This window comes from Salvelinus namaycush, chromosome 26, assembly GCF_016432855.1.
Source record: "Salvelinus namaycush isolate Seneca chromosome 26, SaNama_1.0, whole genome shotgun sequence".
NCBI classification, from domain to species: domain Eukaryota; kingdom Metazoa; phylum Chordata; class Actinopteri; order Salmoniformes; family Salmonidae; genus Salvelinus; species Salvelinus namaycush.
This window is the reverse complement of record NC_052332.1, coordinates 22,171,331-22,189,087: the sequence shown is the minus strand read 5'-3', so window position 1 is coordinate 22,189,087 and position 17,757 is coordinate 22,171,331. Positions and strand designations below refer to the sequence as shown.

Genomic DNA, 17,757 nt, shown 5'->3' with positions numbered 1-17,757 from the left:
TCAACAAATGTCTAATGGTTAAACACCCACAATGCCGTCAACTTGATCAACCTGTCTCTGACCAATGACCTTAGAGCTGACAGTCCAATGGATCGGGGACTTTTTTAGGACAGCACAGGAGTAGACGTATTGCCTATGCACACACAATCCTGTGTTGCAGGGATTTCCTTCTACATTGCCACAGCTGTTAGTCTTCCGTTTCCAATTGTCTAGGAGGGGTTAGTTTTATATTCTGCTTGTATACTGTCCCTTTGTGGTGAAACATGTGTACTACAGCTGTCCTGTGTGTCCTATTGGAAATGACAGATTTTCGTAATTCCTGAGGTTGAGGATGTAATCTTGTGAGCAAGTATAATGCTTTTAAGCACTTTTTATTATTTCAGTGACAAGCTATACTTAACTGTACAGTATATACTTTGCATATTTTTTGCAGATCATTTTGTAAAGGTTAGAGTATATTTGCAAAAAATGTTAGTGCCTTTTGTATTTCTGTTCTCTTGTGGTTATCAGAATTATCCTGTAGCAGACCCAGCGGACCAAAGACAGGTGTATACTGAAGAAATGAAACAAAAACGGCTTGTAGTAAGATCTAAACGTACAGTAACGTGTTGCCTAACTGATGATCCATAATGGACATTTTTGTTGCTCTTCCTCTTTGGGACTCCATTTGTAAATGTTAGTTTTACCGTGTAGTTCTACTTTGTACCTCAAGAGTCATGAACCTATCCCAGAGTGGGCCATAAACCTAACTCAGGATGGGTCGTGATCTATATGATTCATCTCGATCTCTGTAATAAGAGGCTTACAAGGTCCCCACTGTTTTCCAAACAGAGCTAATTTCCTCTATTTGTCCATCTCTTATAAGGGTAAACTTGGTCCAGATCTATCCGGTACGCTTCTATTTGTCACTACCATATGTACATATATTTTTTGTATTTATGTTCCATTTGAGGACATGAAGATGTCCCGTCTGCTTTTAATAAAATATTGATTCCAATGTTTTATGTGCCTCTGTCGTCATGTCTCATCAACAGTGTTCTACACATTACCATAAAGTCTGCTTTCAAACAACTGGCTTTGCTTCAACTTCAACACATTGCATGTAGGTGGTGTTGTGGCTACCTTTTTTTGATTACACCCCATACTATATTGCAGAACCATTCTTACGTCCACACCCAATTGGTGCAGTGTATGATTCAATTTCCCCCCACCCAAAAACCTGGATAGTCTTTAGATATCCGATATGTCATGTTTTACATCATCATTATCAAATGAGTCTCCTCGCTCAGACAAGAACGACTCCTTATATCAGCAACTAAAATCAAGGTCATTAAAAAGGATGGGGAGTGTCATTGACTTGCCCTTAGTTGGGCGAGGCACAGTGAACCTGACCAAACATGTTGGTTTGCTTTTCTCTGTTTTCCAAAGGAGATTATAACAGTGACTAGAATGCAAAGAAAGGCAGTGCTCTTTATACAGCTTGAGTTGTGGTTCACCTTAGCACAATGGCTCTTTTCCTGTTTATTGCAAAGAAACAGATGCATCATTGTTATTTTATTGTTTGAGAGTCCTTTGATAATTCCCGGCATTTCCTGCACAAACAACCTCTCCTCTATGATGTTACAGCGGAGGCTCGCGATAGGATTTTTATTTTTTATTTTTAGCAAAGGCAAAGTATTTCCCATGCATCTCAAGTCTTCTGCTGGAACAGACCACAATCCTCCTACGTAACCCCCCCCCCAGCAGTTGGTTCATTCCATATTAAAAGGAACATATCAATCTGCAGTTAGCTGATAATCCCCCTCTGACTTCCTCATTAGCTTGGTCTCTCCCTAGCTTCCTAGCTCACTCTCTCTCTTCCCCTCGATTAAACAACCTCTCCTCAAGGATGTAAACTGTAAATGCAAAGGGAGCTTCCGTGGATCGAACACACAACACATGATGACAATAATACATTCTTACAGCAGTTGAAGGCACACTGCCCACAAACCCCAAACTCCCCTCTCCTCCTCTCTCTCCCTCTTTTCCCAGAATGCACTGGTGTCTGAGCAGGCTGAGCTGTGCTATAAAAAGTGGAGGAGGGGGAGAGAGAGCTGCCGTGCAGCAGGGACACTGCTCAGACACACACAGGATCCAGACACACACACTTGTGGACAGAGCCGCAACGTTACAGAGGTCAGTACAGAGGACAGACAGCCACACAATGGCAGTGGTGCAGAGGAATAAAAAGCGCAGGAAGCGGGGCTTGGGGGATAATTGTGCCGCAGGAACACAGAGAGGGGCTTGTGAGGGAATAGTGGGCAGGGCTGCTTGACTGGCGGGAGAGAGCGTGGCACTGTGAAGTGCCGCCTGACCCTAGCTGCCACTGCTTCTTTGATGCAATGCATTTAAAGGTTATGGAAGGCTGAGGAAAAGGGTAGCTCAGGCACTTGCGTACTGTATGTAGCATTGTCCTCATTCTGCTATGGTGTAAGAATGTCATAGCCAAATGAAGTGTGTGTCATACTATGTGTGAGTGGACTAGACCATGCCTGGACTGCATGCACAGTAGGAGATCAAAAGAACAGGCTTGGCTGTTTTTACAAAAAAAAATCATCCTTCATTGTCCATGGCAGAACCAACGTGCTGCTATGCCTGTCCGGTTGCTCATTTCCACCAACCCGCTGTAATGTTATTTGCAATATGCCTGTGTTTACAGCATGCTGCATTGATGCGGGGTGATGTATGTCTTTTTATGCTATTGGTTCTTCTTAGTTAATGGTGAAGATCCAAACCAGAAAAGCCCTACCGCCTGGAAGTCACACACCACACAGCTGTAGTACACATCCTTCTCTCCCCAACCATATCTCTGTAAAAACCATAGAATATCTTAACTCAGACTGGGCTGATGATGTCAAAAGTTCTCCTGCTTTCCCTTAAAGGGATATCACCACTATTAAAGGAGCAGTACCACAAGAGGACCACATACAATACAGTACTGCTTTGCATAAGAGAGCTGTGGACACTGCAGTTGTAATGACAGATTATGTGCTTATTGTTAAATACTCTATGCTACACTTACATTGGCTTTACCAGCTAAGCAAGTGCAATCCAGCCTTCCATGTGCTTTCTGCTAATGGTTGACATGGTATCTGGGAACAGCTGCAGAGAGGACAGACAGGGTCTTTTAATAGCTAAACTGAATGACTGGGGACACCAATAACACACGCTGGGGAAAGAGAGAGGTGCATTGGATATACACAGACTTGAGATAGGGGCGAGTGGGTTAGCAGATGCTTCTTGGTACAGGTTTTACGCACGTGGCTTACATGAGGAAACTGAATGGGTTGATTCTGGAGCATTCAGATGACGCTGCCCTTGGTGCTGAAACGTTATTGTCTGTGGAATAATGTTGTATTCATTGAAAGAAGTCTTTCTTTCGTGCATTCTTGATGTCCTTTATCCTGGAGTAAGGAAAGTGTTTCGGGATGTGGGCGAACAGACATTGAAAGCCAGTATGATGGTTTTGCGACCAGGCTAGAATGGATGGCGGACAGCGCGTCAGAGAAAAAATGTCTAAGTTTCCAAAGGGACTCACATTTAAACCATAAAAAGGAATACTCTAAGGTACCTTTGGAACTCTACAGCTAACAGACATTGGCACACGCAACCCTGCCTCAATAAAGACAGTGGATAGGCCATAGAAATGGCATGGGCACTGGAATAGTCCTATTTTACACAGCTAACACCCAGTAAGCAAAATTACGTTGAAAATACAGTCTTTTCCAGACTTTACCATCAGGTGCCTAGTGGTTAGAGTACTGGGCATTGGGCCAGTAACCGAAAGGTTGCTAGATCGAATCCCCGAGCTGACAAGGTAAAAATCAGTTGTTCTGCCCCTGAACAAGGCAGTTGACCCACCCTTCCTAGGCCGTCATTGTGAAAAAATAATGTGTTCTTAACTGACTTGCCTAGTAAAATTTAAAAAAAAAGAAGAAAAAAAAAAGTGATGAATGAAAGGTGAAAAGATGTCATTTCCAGACGTCGAAAAATACATTTTTGGGGGATGTTGAAAATACATATTTTCCAGCTGTTGAAATCAGGTGCATTTTAGGTGCTGAATGAAAGGTGAAAATACGTATCTTCCCAATGTTGAAAATACATATTTTTCAGTCATTGATTCTATGGCCAAATTTCAACTGCACATACACTCTCAATGAAGTAAGCATTATATCAAAATAACAATTTCAAAGCATTTGCTGAATTATAAGGGCATCTGTCAATGGAAATAAATACATTAGGCCCTAATCTATGGATTTCACATGACTGGGCAGGGCACAGCCATGGGTGGGCCTGGGAGGGCATAGGCCAATCAGAATGAGTTTTTCCCCACAAAGGGGCTTTATTACAGACAGAAATATACTGCTCAGCACCCCCTTCTCTCCCCCTTTGACGGTCCCGCAGGTGAAGAAGCCGGATGTTGAGGTTCTGGGCTGGTGTGGTTACACTTGCTCTTTGGTTGTGAGGGTGGTTGGACATACTGCCAAATTCTCTAAAATGACGTTGGAGGTGGTTTTTGGTAGAGAAATTAACATTCAATTCTCTGGCAACAGCTCTGATGGACATTCCTGCAGTCAGCATGCCAATTGCACGCTCCCTCAAAACTTGAGACGTCTGTGGCATTGTGTTGTGACAAAACTGCACATTTTTGAGTGGCCTTTTGTCTTCAGCACAAGGTGCACCTGTGTAATGATCATGCTGTTTAATCAGTTTCTTGATATGCCACACCTGTCAGGTAGATGGATTATCTTGCCTTATCTATATTTGTCCCAAATACAATGCCTTTAGTTTTAGAAATATTTAGGACTAATTTATTCCTTGCCTCCCACTCTGAAACTAATTGCAACTCTTTGTTATCTGTTGCAGTCATTTCAGTCGCTGTAGTAGCTGACAAGTATAGTGTTGAGTCATCCACATACATAGACACACTGGCTTTACTCAAAGCCAGTGGCATGTCATTAGTGAAGATTGAAAAAGGAATGGGCCTAGACAGTTGCCCTGGGGATTTCATGATTCTACCTGGATTATGTTGGAGAGGCTTCCATTAAAGAATACCATCTGTGTTCTGTCAGACAGGTAACTCTTTATCCACAATATAGCAGGGGATGTAAAGCCATAACACATTTCTCCAGCTGCAGATTATGATCGATAATGCCAAAAGCCGTACTGAAGTCTAACAAAACAGTCCCCACAATCTTTTTATCATCAATCTATTTCAGCCAATTATCAGTCATTTGTGTAGGTGCTGTGCTTGTTGAATGTCCTTCCCTATTTAATGAACGATGGAGCCGAGTTAGCCTTTTTTCCCAAAATTTTATTTAAGGTGCTCCAAGGCTTTTTACTATCATTCTTTATGTCATTTATCTTTGTTTCATAGTGTAGTTTATTTTTATTTTTATTCAGTTTAGTCACATAATTTCTCAACTTGCAATACGTTGGCCAATCGGTTGTGCAGCCAGACTTATTTGCCATTCTTTTTGCGTCATCCATCTCAACCATACATTTTTTAAATTCCTCATCAACCCGCAGGGATTGAACCGTTTTTACAGTCATTTTCTTAGTGGGTGCATGCTTATTAGTAACTGGAATGAGCAATTTCATAAATGTGTCAAGTGCAACGTCTGTTTGCTACTCATTACACACCACGGACCAACAAATATTTTTAACATCAAAACCATAGGAATCACTACAAAACGTATTGTATGCCCTCTTATACACTATATTAGGCCCAGCCTTTGGAACTTTGGTTTCCCTAGATATGGCTACTATATTGTGATCACTACATCCGGGGGATCTGGGAGTACAGTGAGTACAGTGTAGTTTAATTCAGTAGAGTACATTAGAGTAAAGTAGGGTGCAATACAGTACACTATACTTTACTGTACTGTAATATAGTGTACTCTGCTGTAATGTACTGTGAGGCACTGCCCAAACGTGCAAAACATAGATATCTATGATTGCTTCAGATTTGGTCCGGTCTGGATTGTACCAAATCTGAACCATGTCTATGTTTGGGCCAAATACAGTCAGGACCGGACCAGAAATCAACATCCTTGGACATTGAAATCAAAGCTGGCCTGGACTGCACCAAAGAAAGACTAAAAAAAGACGGCCGGTCTGGACAGGACAAAAAAGACATACAAAAGAGTGGCCATTGGGAAATGGTTAGTGTAAAAAACATAACAGTCAACGTAATGGTCAATGTAAGGGTCAACATAGTGCTCTGTACCACAATATAGCACACGTTACACCTCATGTCAAGATAACCATACTTCATGATGTAATAATAATTTGGTGGGTGCTTGTATTTGTCCTATTTCACACATGAATTATACGCATGTGTGAATTGGAAATGTGTTTTTTTGCATATCCAAACTCCACTTGAGACATCCTCGGAGAGTGGGGTCATGGCCAGGGTCTGCCATGATTAACGGGCGGTAACCCCAGCTGCTTGGGCAGTGCCCGGTCCTCTCCTGATTGGAGGAGGTGTGTGTTTGGCATGCCAAGGAGGCTGCACAGCCTAGTGAAGGCACCATAATAGGCCAGGGTGGGTGTCCCAAAGGGGCACAGCGCTGACTCAGATGCCTGGGTGACATTTACAATGGGTGACAACACGGAGTCAAGAGCTCTACATAAAACCTGCCGACCTGGACCTGGACTAGTGAGTCTTCAGAAAAACCAAGGTAGAGTAGGGCAGCAGGATGGTGAAGAGGTTCAGTGAAACTCTACCACTTCTTTCTTTCTCCAAGGGTGAAATGTACAGTATACTTGAGCCTGTCTGTGGAACATGTCTGAGCTGTGGCTTTTTTTATGGTGGATTATAAACAAATCACAAAGAAAATTAAAGAACATCTACGCTTAGCAACTTAAGATGCTACTAGTCACCTGCCTACCCGTGTCTTTGGCAGTGTCACTGCAACATGAATCATAGGATATTTAAAACCAGAAATGCCCTTAGTGTGTTGTTGGTAACCTGTGAGTTTATGCACTGAAAATGATTACCATGACACGAGCAAACATTCTACTCAGTCCCTAATGAACCTAATATTCTGAGAGATTTCCCCTTAGATAAGCCAGCTGCAGTCAAAATTGTCTATATTGTAAAAATTCATTTTAATTTAAGGTTAAGAGTTAGCAGTGTGGTTAAGGTTAGGGTTAAGGTCAGGTTTAAAATAAGATTGTATGACTTTGTGGCTGTGCCAGCTAGTGACCACTCTGCAGAGTTTCCTCCAGAACAGCTACTCTTCCTGGGGTCCAAAAAGACTATGGTAACCTAATCTTTTTACATTTACATTTGAGTCACTTAGCAGACGGTCTCTTATCCAGAGCGATTTACAGGAGCAATTAGGGTTAAGTGCTTTGCTCAAGGGCACAGACAGATTTTTTACCTAGTTGGCTCCGATTCAAACTAGTGACCTTTCAGTTACTGGCCTAACAATCTTAACCTAACGAATGCAGACTTCTTACTTTCTCGCTGGCTTATTGTAGGGTCAGCTTATTGTAGGGTCAGACACATTGAGTTTTTCACTTATCCCTCAACAACTGATTGAAAAGCACCCTCCCTACCGCCGCCTTTGTTTCAGCCAGCAATGACTGATTCATGGTCAGCTCATGTCAGACCTTTTCATTTATTCCACAACAATTTATACAGGATCAGCTTTCTCTCCAACTTTTTATCCAGTTGTTTCAGGCATCATTCAAAATAACCACAAGGCTAGGCTTCACCCTCATCACATGACCCAGGCGGGCAGCCACTTGAGCTGGGAGATCTGTTTACACATGCCATCCTGACGCACCCAGAAATTATTCTCCCTCTTCCTCCCTCCCTCTGGCACTTAGGAAGGCCGGAAGAAAATGCACAGGGAACAGTAAGGCTGTTATTTTATTTGGTAATATTAACTCATATTTACTGCAATCAGAAATATTCAGATTCCATTCCGTCATCCAGTTTTTGCACAGGGATGGTACTATGCTCTGGTCATGATTTTTTTGGGGGTGTGAAGGAACATCAGGTTCTGCTATAATTTCTGGTTGAGTGTTGTAACCGGCTGCTGAGTGATCAGATACTGTACTGTTACTCTCATTGATTCTGTCCATTTTGAGATATGTGGAAGTAATGCTTTTGACTTTACTTGATGCTGCATTCTAATGATTCCCTTCTGTGGACTGGGTTTATTGTTCCTAAGTTAAGTTGCATTCAAGTTACATAATATACAAATGGTATTGTGTTTGTTCTGAGGAAACTTTATTCTCACAAATTATAAGAAGGTAACAGTTTCAGGCGGTAGTGGTTTAGACATTTCCTCTTTTGCTTGGACATCAACTGTCTTAATGTCAAAACTGATTAAGAGTATAGGCTTTACTGCATTACTATGAGAATTTATTCAGATTGCGAAATGTAATTTGCTGTAATTCTTTTGACATGGATAAGTAAGTATACTAACACAGCATTCACCCAAAATCAATTGCTTTGGAGGACACAACAATATTTAAAAAACTAAAGCTACTGACTGATATTACTGTCTTTGGTTCTCTTTGAAATATGAAAATGAGACTGCATCTATTTGCATGGAGTCAAATGCAGGCTAAGAAGTGGTACTAGCTCTGAATGTACAAGTTAACTTCTGTTTTTTCTGTCTTCTATTTCAGTTAAAAGGAATAACCCTTGTAGATCAAGATGGCAGGTAATTATGACAAATGAAAAATATGTTGGTCTCCTTTAACATAAAACTTTTCTCATGGGGGAAGTACTTGTGTTCTAAGCAATGATTTATATATACACTAGATGACTCGATTGGGGTGCTGTGTGGAAGCAAATGCGTCTCCATCTTGACACTCCCCCACATTGTAGAAAATATTTGGAAAACTATAGAAATGCATTTATTAATGTCTTCATTCCTCCTTGTAATGGTTTTTCTATTAGACAGCTTAATACATACATTTTAATTATATTGTGAGCTAAACATAATAAAATGAAAAAAATAAAAAAACATTCTTAAAGTATCATTTTCTGAAATTACTAATGTTACTGTCCCCAGTACAATAACAAATACTTAAATTTACGTAATTTTGTCCATTCATTCCTATGAAGGAAATCACCTACTGGGGAGTGCCAATATGGCCGACCGGTGGCTTCAAAGCCTCTCAATGGCCAATACATAGCAAAGCAATCCTGTGTATTTACATCATTGGTCCTAAGTGTGTGCTTAGGCTATGGTGACCTCTTCTGGTTATTTACAATATTGCCACAGCTGAAAGGAACATACTGTACTGTACCTTCATAGTCAGCACAACACTCAAATGGGAAAATACATTATATGAGTTTGTAGCTATACATTATATTGTTGTTTATTATTAGATGAAGGAACATTCAAAAAGAAAGGGATTTCTTATCTACTTCTTATATCTACTACTTATCAGTGAATGATTCAGTGCCTTCAGAAAGTATTCAAACCCCTTGACTTATTCCACATTTTGTTGTGTTAGAGCCTGAATTCAAAATGGATTAAACAGATTTTTGTTCTCACCCATCTACACACAATATTCCATAATGACAAAGTGAAAACCTGTTTTAAGAAAATATTGAAAATTTATTGAAAATGAAATACAGAAATATTTCATTTACACAAGTATTCACACCTTTTTGCTATGACTCTCCAAATTGAGCTCAGGTGCATCCAATTTCCTTTGATTGTCCTTAAGAAGTCACTACAACTTGATTTGAGTCCACCTGTGGCCAATTTGATTGTTTGGATACGATTTAGAAAGAAACACACATCTGTCTCTATAAGGCCCCATAGTTGACAGTGCATGTCAGAGTAGAAACTATACCATGAAGTTCAAGGAATTGTCTGTAGATCTCTGAGAATTGAGATGAAGCATAAGTATAAAACAATTTCTAGAGTCTTGAAAGTTTCAATTTCCCATCATTGGGAATATGGAACTTCCCAGACTCTGCCTAGAGGTGGCCGTCCGACCAAACTGAGCAACCGGGCAAGAAGGACCTTGGTCAGGGATGTGACCAAGAACCCAATGACAGTACAGAGTTTATTGGCTGAGATGGGAGAACCTGCCAGAAGGACAACAGTCTCTACAGCACTTAACCACAGCACTCGGGTTTACAGCACTTGGGTTTATGGGAGAGTGGCTAGACGGAAGCCACTCCTGAGAAAAGGCACATGACAGCATGCCTGGAGTTTGCAAAAAGGCACGTGAAAGACTGAGCTCTTAAGGCAATAGATTCTGTTGTCTGATGAGACAAAAATGGAACTCTTTGGCCTGAATGCAAAGCGCTATGTCTGGAGAAAACCAGGCACAGCTCATCACCCTTCTAACACCATCCCTACCGTGAAGCATGATGGTGGCAGCATCATGCTATGGGGATGCTTTTCAGCAGTAGGGAATGGGAGACTGGTATGTACAGAGGGAGCAATGAATGGAGCCAAATACAGGCAAATCCTTAATGAGAACCTGCTCCAGAGTGCAAACAACTTTAGACTGGGGTGAAGATTTACAGTCCAACAGGACAATGACCCCGAGTATACAGCCAAAGCAACGCTGGAATGGCTTCAGAACAAGAATGTGAAAGTATTTTAGTGGCCAAGCCGAAGCCCAGACTTAAATCCCATTGAAAATCTGTGGCAAGACTTGAAGAGTGCTGTTCACTGCCGCACCCCATCTTATTTAATAACAGAGGTTGAAAAAATCTGCTAGGAAGAATGGCAGAAAATCCCCAAATCCAGATGTGCAAAGCTAATACAGATTTACCCAAGACGACTCAAAGCTGTAATCGCCGCCAAAGGTGCTTGTACAAAGTGTTGACTCAGGGGTGTAAATACTTACGTAAATGAGATCTGTTTTTCATTTTCAAACTTTGCCATTATGGGGTATTGTGTGTAGATAGGTGAGATTTTTATTTATTTAATCCATTTTGAATTCAGGCTGTAACAACAAAAGGTGGAATAGGTCAAGGGGGTGAATACTTTCTGAAGGCACTTGAGAGATCGATAGGTTTACAGTGTTTTTGCTTGACTCTTATCCAATTCAGATGTACAAATCTCAAAAGCCTTTAATAAAAAGGTACAGTACTTTTGGATTCCCTAGTGACTCAAACACTGCATATTCTCATGTGGAATAACTCAGACCATTATGCATAAACACCCCAAATTGCTACAAAATGTGTGACTACAGTGACTTTGGCTAATCTTAGCCCAGTGCTACTGTAGCTAGGGGACATTTTCTATGTGGTCACAAAGCATTGTGAAGTGGTTGGCGAAGGTTGCCAAGGTAACTCCATTGTATATAAGTCCAAGAAGGCAGAGAGGTTCCATGTCAAGATGGGTTGCTCATTCAGCTGCTCCAACTCAGCAAGCTGCTCCAGACAAATTGTCCGTTCTGATGATGGTTTGTTACACTCCCACAAAAACTTTTAGTCAACTTGGTTTACTGTCAGCAACCTGCAGGTTTAACCAGTAATCATCTGAAGTTGTTTCTAGAACTACCAGCTATGTTTCTCTGTTGCCTCTGTTCCTTTTAGACAAAATCAAGGATGCCAAGATCATCTTCGTTGTAGGTGAGTGAAATATAATATATCATCTTATTTTCTTATTTTAAAATCAACACTATCAGGCAACAAAGCACAAAATGTAGGCATATGCACATTCTACATCTGATATAAGGTGAAGTCAACACTTCTCTTGAAAGAATACACTAAAGTATAAAGTAAATATACACAACAGCCCTGTGTCATAAACCAACCACCACTAAGGTTATGGCTAGATGGGATTCACCAACCAACCAACACTAACCCCTTTCCTCCTTGTATGTGTCCCCTAGGTGGGCCTGGCTCTGGTAAGGGCACCCAGTGTGAGAAGGTGGTGGCCAAGTATGGCTACACCCACCTGTCTTCTGGGGACCTGCTGCGTGCTGAGGTAGCATCCGGCTCCGAGAGGGGCAAGACCCTCCAGGCCATCATGCAGAAGGGAGAGCTTGTACCCCTGGTGAGTGGCTGGGACAGTGCACACAGTCATCCCTAAAGCAGTTACTATGTAATAACATGCTAACAATGTTGTTACTACAGTAAATATAGTCTAACTACACAGGTTTAAGGTATACTGTACCGTTTGTGCTGAATTCCTTGCAATAAGTATGAATAAATCAGGTTAATACTCATTTTAAATCAGATATTGTGTTCACCAAGAGTTGGAACCGGTTCAGGGAACAGAACCAAAAACAGGAAAATAATTACATTATTTGAGGAACAGAACCAATACCGAAAACAAAAGTGATCTATACTGTTCCGGAACAGATTGTTATTTTAAAAGCATGGGTACCGGTTAATAATGTTCCTTTATGTTCCGGGCATTTTTTCCCAGTCACAACGAAGTGCTTATGCAAAGCCCTCACTCTGTCACACAGACTTATTCCAGCGTCTGCCTGTCAGCTGGAAATCTTTGCCAGTCGGTGTGCGTGTGTGTAGGTTAACTTCCCCTCCTGTCACGTTCCTGACCTTATTTCCTTTGTTCAGTCTTGTTTAGTTGGTCAGGACGTGAGCTGGGTGGGCATTCTATGTTGTGTGTTTCTATGTTTGGTTTAGGGTTGTCAACTAGCCTGATATGGTTCTCAATCAGGGGCAGGTGTTTTACGTTTCCTCTGATTGGGAACCATATTTAGGTAGGCTGTTCTCACTGTTTGTTTGTGGGTGATGTTCCTGTTCATTGCGTTCTTCGTTGTCTGTATGTTCACATGTTCAGGTCTGTAGCGTCGTTAGTTTCATTTTCTGTTTATTGTTTTTGTTCGTGTTGTTAAGTGTTTCCAATAAATATGGAAACATACCACGCTGCGCTTTGGTCCTCCTCTCTTACACCTAACGACGAGCGTTACACCTCCTCTCTGAAGCATAAGTTACTGTAGCCTACTGATGACGTTAGAAGCGTAATTCAAACATTTGGGAGCGATGCTTAATTAGTGAGAATGGATTAACTTTTTCAATGCTAGTTAAGAATACTATAGTTTTCACCTTTCACATTGGATTTATTAACCACAAAAAGGTAAGACGTGTTTTAAATTCTTGTGTAAGATTGTTAGCTAGCTAACGTTTGCTCTGGTCCAACGTTAAACCAACTGGGAAGTGAAAGACATTCAAAGTTCTTCCATAGAAGCCACTCCTCCGTAGGTATAATTCTGTGTGCCTAATTCAATATAATGCATGTCATAACAAGATGCCCAGCACTTCAAGGCAAGCTTCCTCCATCCTCTCTCGCTCTCTTCTCACCCTCAAAATTTCAGTTGCATCTCGTGCTCTACACTGTGACTAGCAGCATAGTGTGTGTGTTTATCTTTCATTATGATATTATGAAACCATGCTGTCACGGCAAAATACAATTTGCTCTTAACAACTTTCCTATATAGATTAAATCGCTTACCCGCTCAACAGCAAGCTGCTCCATCCGCACTGATTGGTGAAGTAATTTAATGTCGAGCTAAATGTAAAAACAATATATATTTCAGAGGTTAAAAAGGAACAGAAAGGAATGATATAAACTGGTACTTTTTTTGGGTTAGAACCATAACTTTATTTTGCAGGTCTGAACAGTGGAACGGAACAAAAAAAAAAGATGGTTCTGTTTGGAAAATAATTTCGGTTCCAACACCTGGTGATCACAAGTTACTTTATGTCACTTTTCGACACAGAAGTGAAATTGTTCCAACATCTTTCTATGAAGGTGCGTGTGTTTCATGTCAATAAATAGTACATGTGCCCCCCCCCAGGACACAGTCTTGGATATGATCAAGGACGCCATGATTGCTAAGGCCGACGTGTCCAAGGGCTTCCTCATCGACGGCTATCCCCGTGAGGTCAAGCAGGGCGAGGAGTTCGAGAAGAAAGTAAGACGAGAAAGGAACATGGATTCACATTCAGAAAATCCATACTTTAACATTGCTGGGCAATTAGGTTGCAGCAGTGCAAAAAAACACAGAATGAAAGTAGGGAAACCTATGCATTGTTAAGGTGTCCCGTCCTTTCAAAAATCACCAAAAGCTCAACATCTCTCAATTTCCAACAGTTCTCTCAAAATATATTTTTCTTTAGCACATCACCTCCCAGTTAAAATGACTATATCATTTCAACAACCTTTTTAAAGTTGTCCTGACCATTATGTTTGTCTTCTCACAGATCGGAGCCCCCTGCCTGCTGCTGTACATTGACGCCAAGGGTGAGACCATGGTCAAGAGGCTGATGAAGCGCGGTGAGACCAGCGGTCGCGCTGATGACAACGAGGAGACCATCAAGAAGCGCTTGGACCTGTACTACAAAGCCACTGAGCCAGTCATCACCTTCTACACCAGTCGCGGCATTGTCAGGAAGGTAAGACTGGTGCCACTAGTTATAGGCTACGGTCAATGCTTGAATCCACAGGAGGTTGATGGCACCTTAATTGGGGAAAGCGGGCTTGTGGTAATGGCTAGAGCGGAAGGAGTGTTTAATGCCATTCGTTCCGTTCCAGCCATTATTATGAGCCGTCCTCCCCTCAGCAGCCTCCACTGGTTGAATCCCAACATCAGATGAGAGAGAGACAGAGAGCGAGAGAGTGTCATAGAACAGTGTAAGATAAACAGTTCTGCTCTTTTAAAAATAAATAAGTGCATTGTGACAATACACCCAAGTGTCTCACCTCGCAGCTCTTGTAAACTCTGAAACTTCGACTCTCTCTCTCTCTCTCTCAAAATCCTTATCATTTTACAATGATGATGCCACCGACATTACAATCTCATTTCATGCCTTTCTCTCTCATTCTCCTCAGATTGACTCTGAGCTGCCAGTGGATGAAGTCTTCGGACACGTTGCCAAAGCTATCGATGAACTGAAGTAAAAACGCAAACATGACTGGATATGAATTTGTTTTGGTCATATTTTTCTAAATGTCAATTTTATGCCGAAAGAAGCTCAAATCTGCTCAGTCACCTCCCACTGGGCACACACTGGTTGAAATAATGTTGTTTCAACGTCATTTCAATTAAATTAAGTTGAACCAGCGTGGAATAGACATTGATTGGATGTCTGTGCCTAGTTGGCTTGGTAATAATGAAAGGCCAATAAGGAACAGCGCTTCCTTAATTCAACACTGTAGTCTCCTGTTTCAGTCCACAAACCACAACAGACACACATATATGGCAATTCTCTCTCTCTCTCTCTCTCTCTCTCTCTCTCTCTCGCTGTCTCTGTCTCTGTCTCTGTCTCTGTCTCTGTCTCTGTCTCTGTCTCTGTCTCTCTCTCTCTCTCTCTGTCGGTGTTATGGTTAGTGCTGATTTCAGCTCTAGGTTATTACAGGAGGGATCTCTCAACACTTTCCCAGACTATACATGTACAATGCTTGCCTGGGGTGGCTCTGGGCTGCACTCTCTGTGCATGGCGACATGACTCCTTTATGGCTGGTGCTAAACGCCATGCAGTGACAGACATGGCAGCCGGCCATTACATCATGCAGGATATAGTATAGTTTTCCCACAGCAGGAATAGAGTAGAATAGTAACCAACCATTGTAAAAGAAAATGCAGTATGCCTATGTTCATATTAATTTCACTGTCTAACACTTCATGATATGTTTCATTACATCACATAACAGATAAACTGTGTCATATGTGAACAGCTACAGAATAGTATGCATAACATAAAAGCTATCCTTAAGATTTAAAGAAATAAGCACTACGATTGTAATTTTTACATGGTACTATTTGCAGGTGCCTATTTGAAAATGTCACAATGTCTATCATCATGTGATGTTACTGTAGTAGGAGAGTGCACACCAGAAGCGCACCGCCCTTTGATCTGCTGCCGGCATTCATGTGCTTTTAGCCCAACAAGCCGCCAGATGGTGCTATTATTCCTTATGTCGTTTGTCATCTGACGGCCTGTTGGGCTAATGTGTTTAGTACAGGAGATTTGTTTTCCTTCCTGAAGTAAGTAAATATTACTTAGCAGTTGTAATCTGTTGCTGGAAAACTATACCATAGAATATGGATGAACTAATCCAATCTCCTCGAGAGGTAAATTCTTACTTTTGCAGTGGCTAACTTAACCCAATAATATACTCCTTATAGTCCAAGGACCTTACATGTTCTGTTTAGAGGCGAATTGGCTCTGGCAGCCAAAACAGCCAAACACTCCATGTGAAACGATTCTCTTACATATTATATCAAAATTATTTCACAAATGCAAAATATACACTTACTATACACTGTTTTAACACAGTTGCAGGCGACAGTATTTTTCAGTGACAACACATTTGTGGCTTCCGTTTTCCATTTACATACAGGTGTTGGGAGACGCAAATAGCTAATTAGCACAGGTACGCCTCTGTCTTCCGTAAACAAGTGCTGTATCATATGTTTCCAAAACTACCGCAAGCGATGCGTTTTAACGATCAGAACGAGCGTCGTGGTCTTAACAAAAATTCCCAGGCCAGAAGATACTATCGTCAATAGGCACTAAAGGTAAGTTGGTTATCATCTAATGGGTTATGGATTACCTAGTTAAACATTCCTGCTAGACACTTTAGCTCAGGTGAGATTGCAATTGTTCATAAATGTGTGCAAAACAACCTGCTTTCCAAACGTGGATATTTGGTCGTGGCTTTTGACCATTTATTAGCAGCATAGATAAAAACGTAACAAGATTCCATACTGGCAGATGTAATTACCGATAGGTCCATATCATAGATCCCAGTGACCCAGCATATAGTACTTTAGTGTAAAATTTGTGAAATTTAGTCAGACAAACTATAGACAACACAACACACATAAGTAGGCCAATTGCTTATACAGTCTGTCTGATTTACAAACGATTTGAAGACAATACTGCACTCTAGTGGGCAAAAACTTGATGAGCAAAGCTATTGTCGCATATCCCAGTGTGAATGCAGTGTAGCTTAGTTGGTAGAGCATGGCGCTTGTAACGCCAGAGTTGTGGGTTTGATTCCCACGGGGGACCAGTATGAGAAAATGTATGCACTCACTACCCTAAGTTGCTTTGGATAAGAGTGTCTGCTAAATGACTAAAATGTCAAATGTGTTGCAGGTGCTTCATGTTTTTGGTTTAACTGACCTGGAAGACCAGATGTGTTGAATTTAAGCAATTACAGGGCCTCCCGAGTGGCGTAGCGGTCTAAGGCGTCACTACAGACCCGGGTTCAATCCCAGGCTTTATCACAACCGGCCATGATCGGGAGTCCCATAGGGCGGTGCACAATTGTCCCTATGTCATCCGGGTTCGGGGAAAGTTTTACTTGGCTCATCGCGCTCTAGCGACTCCTTGTGGCGGGTGGGGGGCATGCAGGCTGACAGTTGTCATTTGAACGGCGTTTCCTCAAACACATTGGTGCGGCTGGCTTCCGGGTTAATCGGGCGGGTGTTTGAAGTGCGGTTTGGAGGGTCATGTTTCGGGGGATGCATGACTCGACCTTCGACCCTGTTGGGGAGTTTCAGCGATGAGACAAGATCGAAAAAGGGGGTAATTTTTTAAAATTATTTAGGCAATCACTGAACTGATCAATTAGCTCAGTTGGTCAGGTGTGGTCCCTAGTTGTAACAAAATCCGGCAGTACCTGCAGCTCTCCAGGAACAGGGTTGTCTACCCCTGGCATATAGACTTAAAAAAACATGCTGTCATAAAATAAAGCAGCTCTTTCAGAAACCATGAAGCATAGTTTCAAGATAGAG

At 41.6% G+C, this 17,757-nt stretch overlaps 1 protein-coding gene across 1 annotated transcript; it reads left to right on the top strand.

The window, feature by feature from the left end:
• Window positions 1-2,086: 2,086 nt before the first annotated feature.
• On the top strand, window positions 2,087-15,742 carry LOC120021627 (adenylate kinase isoenzyme 1). The gene is made up of 7 exons (XM_038965433.1): window positions 2,087-2,175; window positions 8,689-8,723; window positions 11,576-11,611; window positions 11,875-12,038; window positions 13,810-13,926; window positions 14,216-14,407; window positions 14,844-15,742. Exons 2-7 carry the CDS (start codon window positions 8,717-8,719, stop codon window positions 14,910-14,912), a joined length of 585 nt encoding a protein of 194 aa, XP_038821361.1. The 5' UTR covers window positions 2,087-2,175; window positions 8,689-8,716; the 3' UTR covers window positions 14,913-15,742.
• The last annotated feature ends 2,015 nt before the right edge of the window (window positions 15,743-17,757 follow it).

Bases quoted from the DNA above. Each gene is read 5' to 3' on its own strand.
- LOC120021627 (XM_038965433.1), top strand. The intron at 12,039-13,809 runs GTGAGTGGCTGG...GCCCCCCCCCAG, and splicing joins AGGGAGAGCTTGTACCCCTG to GACACAGTCTTGGATATGAT. The intron at 13,927-14,215 runs GTAAGACGAGAA...GTCTTCTCACAG, and splicing joins GCGAGGAGTTCGAGAAGAAA to ATCGGAGCCCCCTGCCTGCT.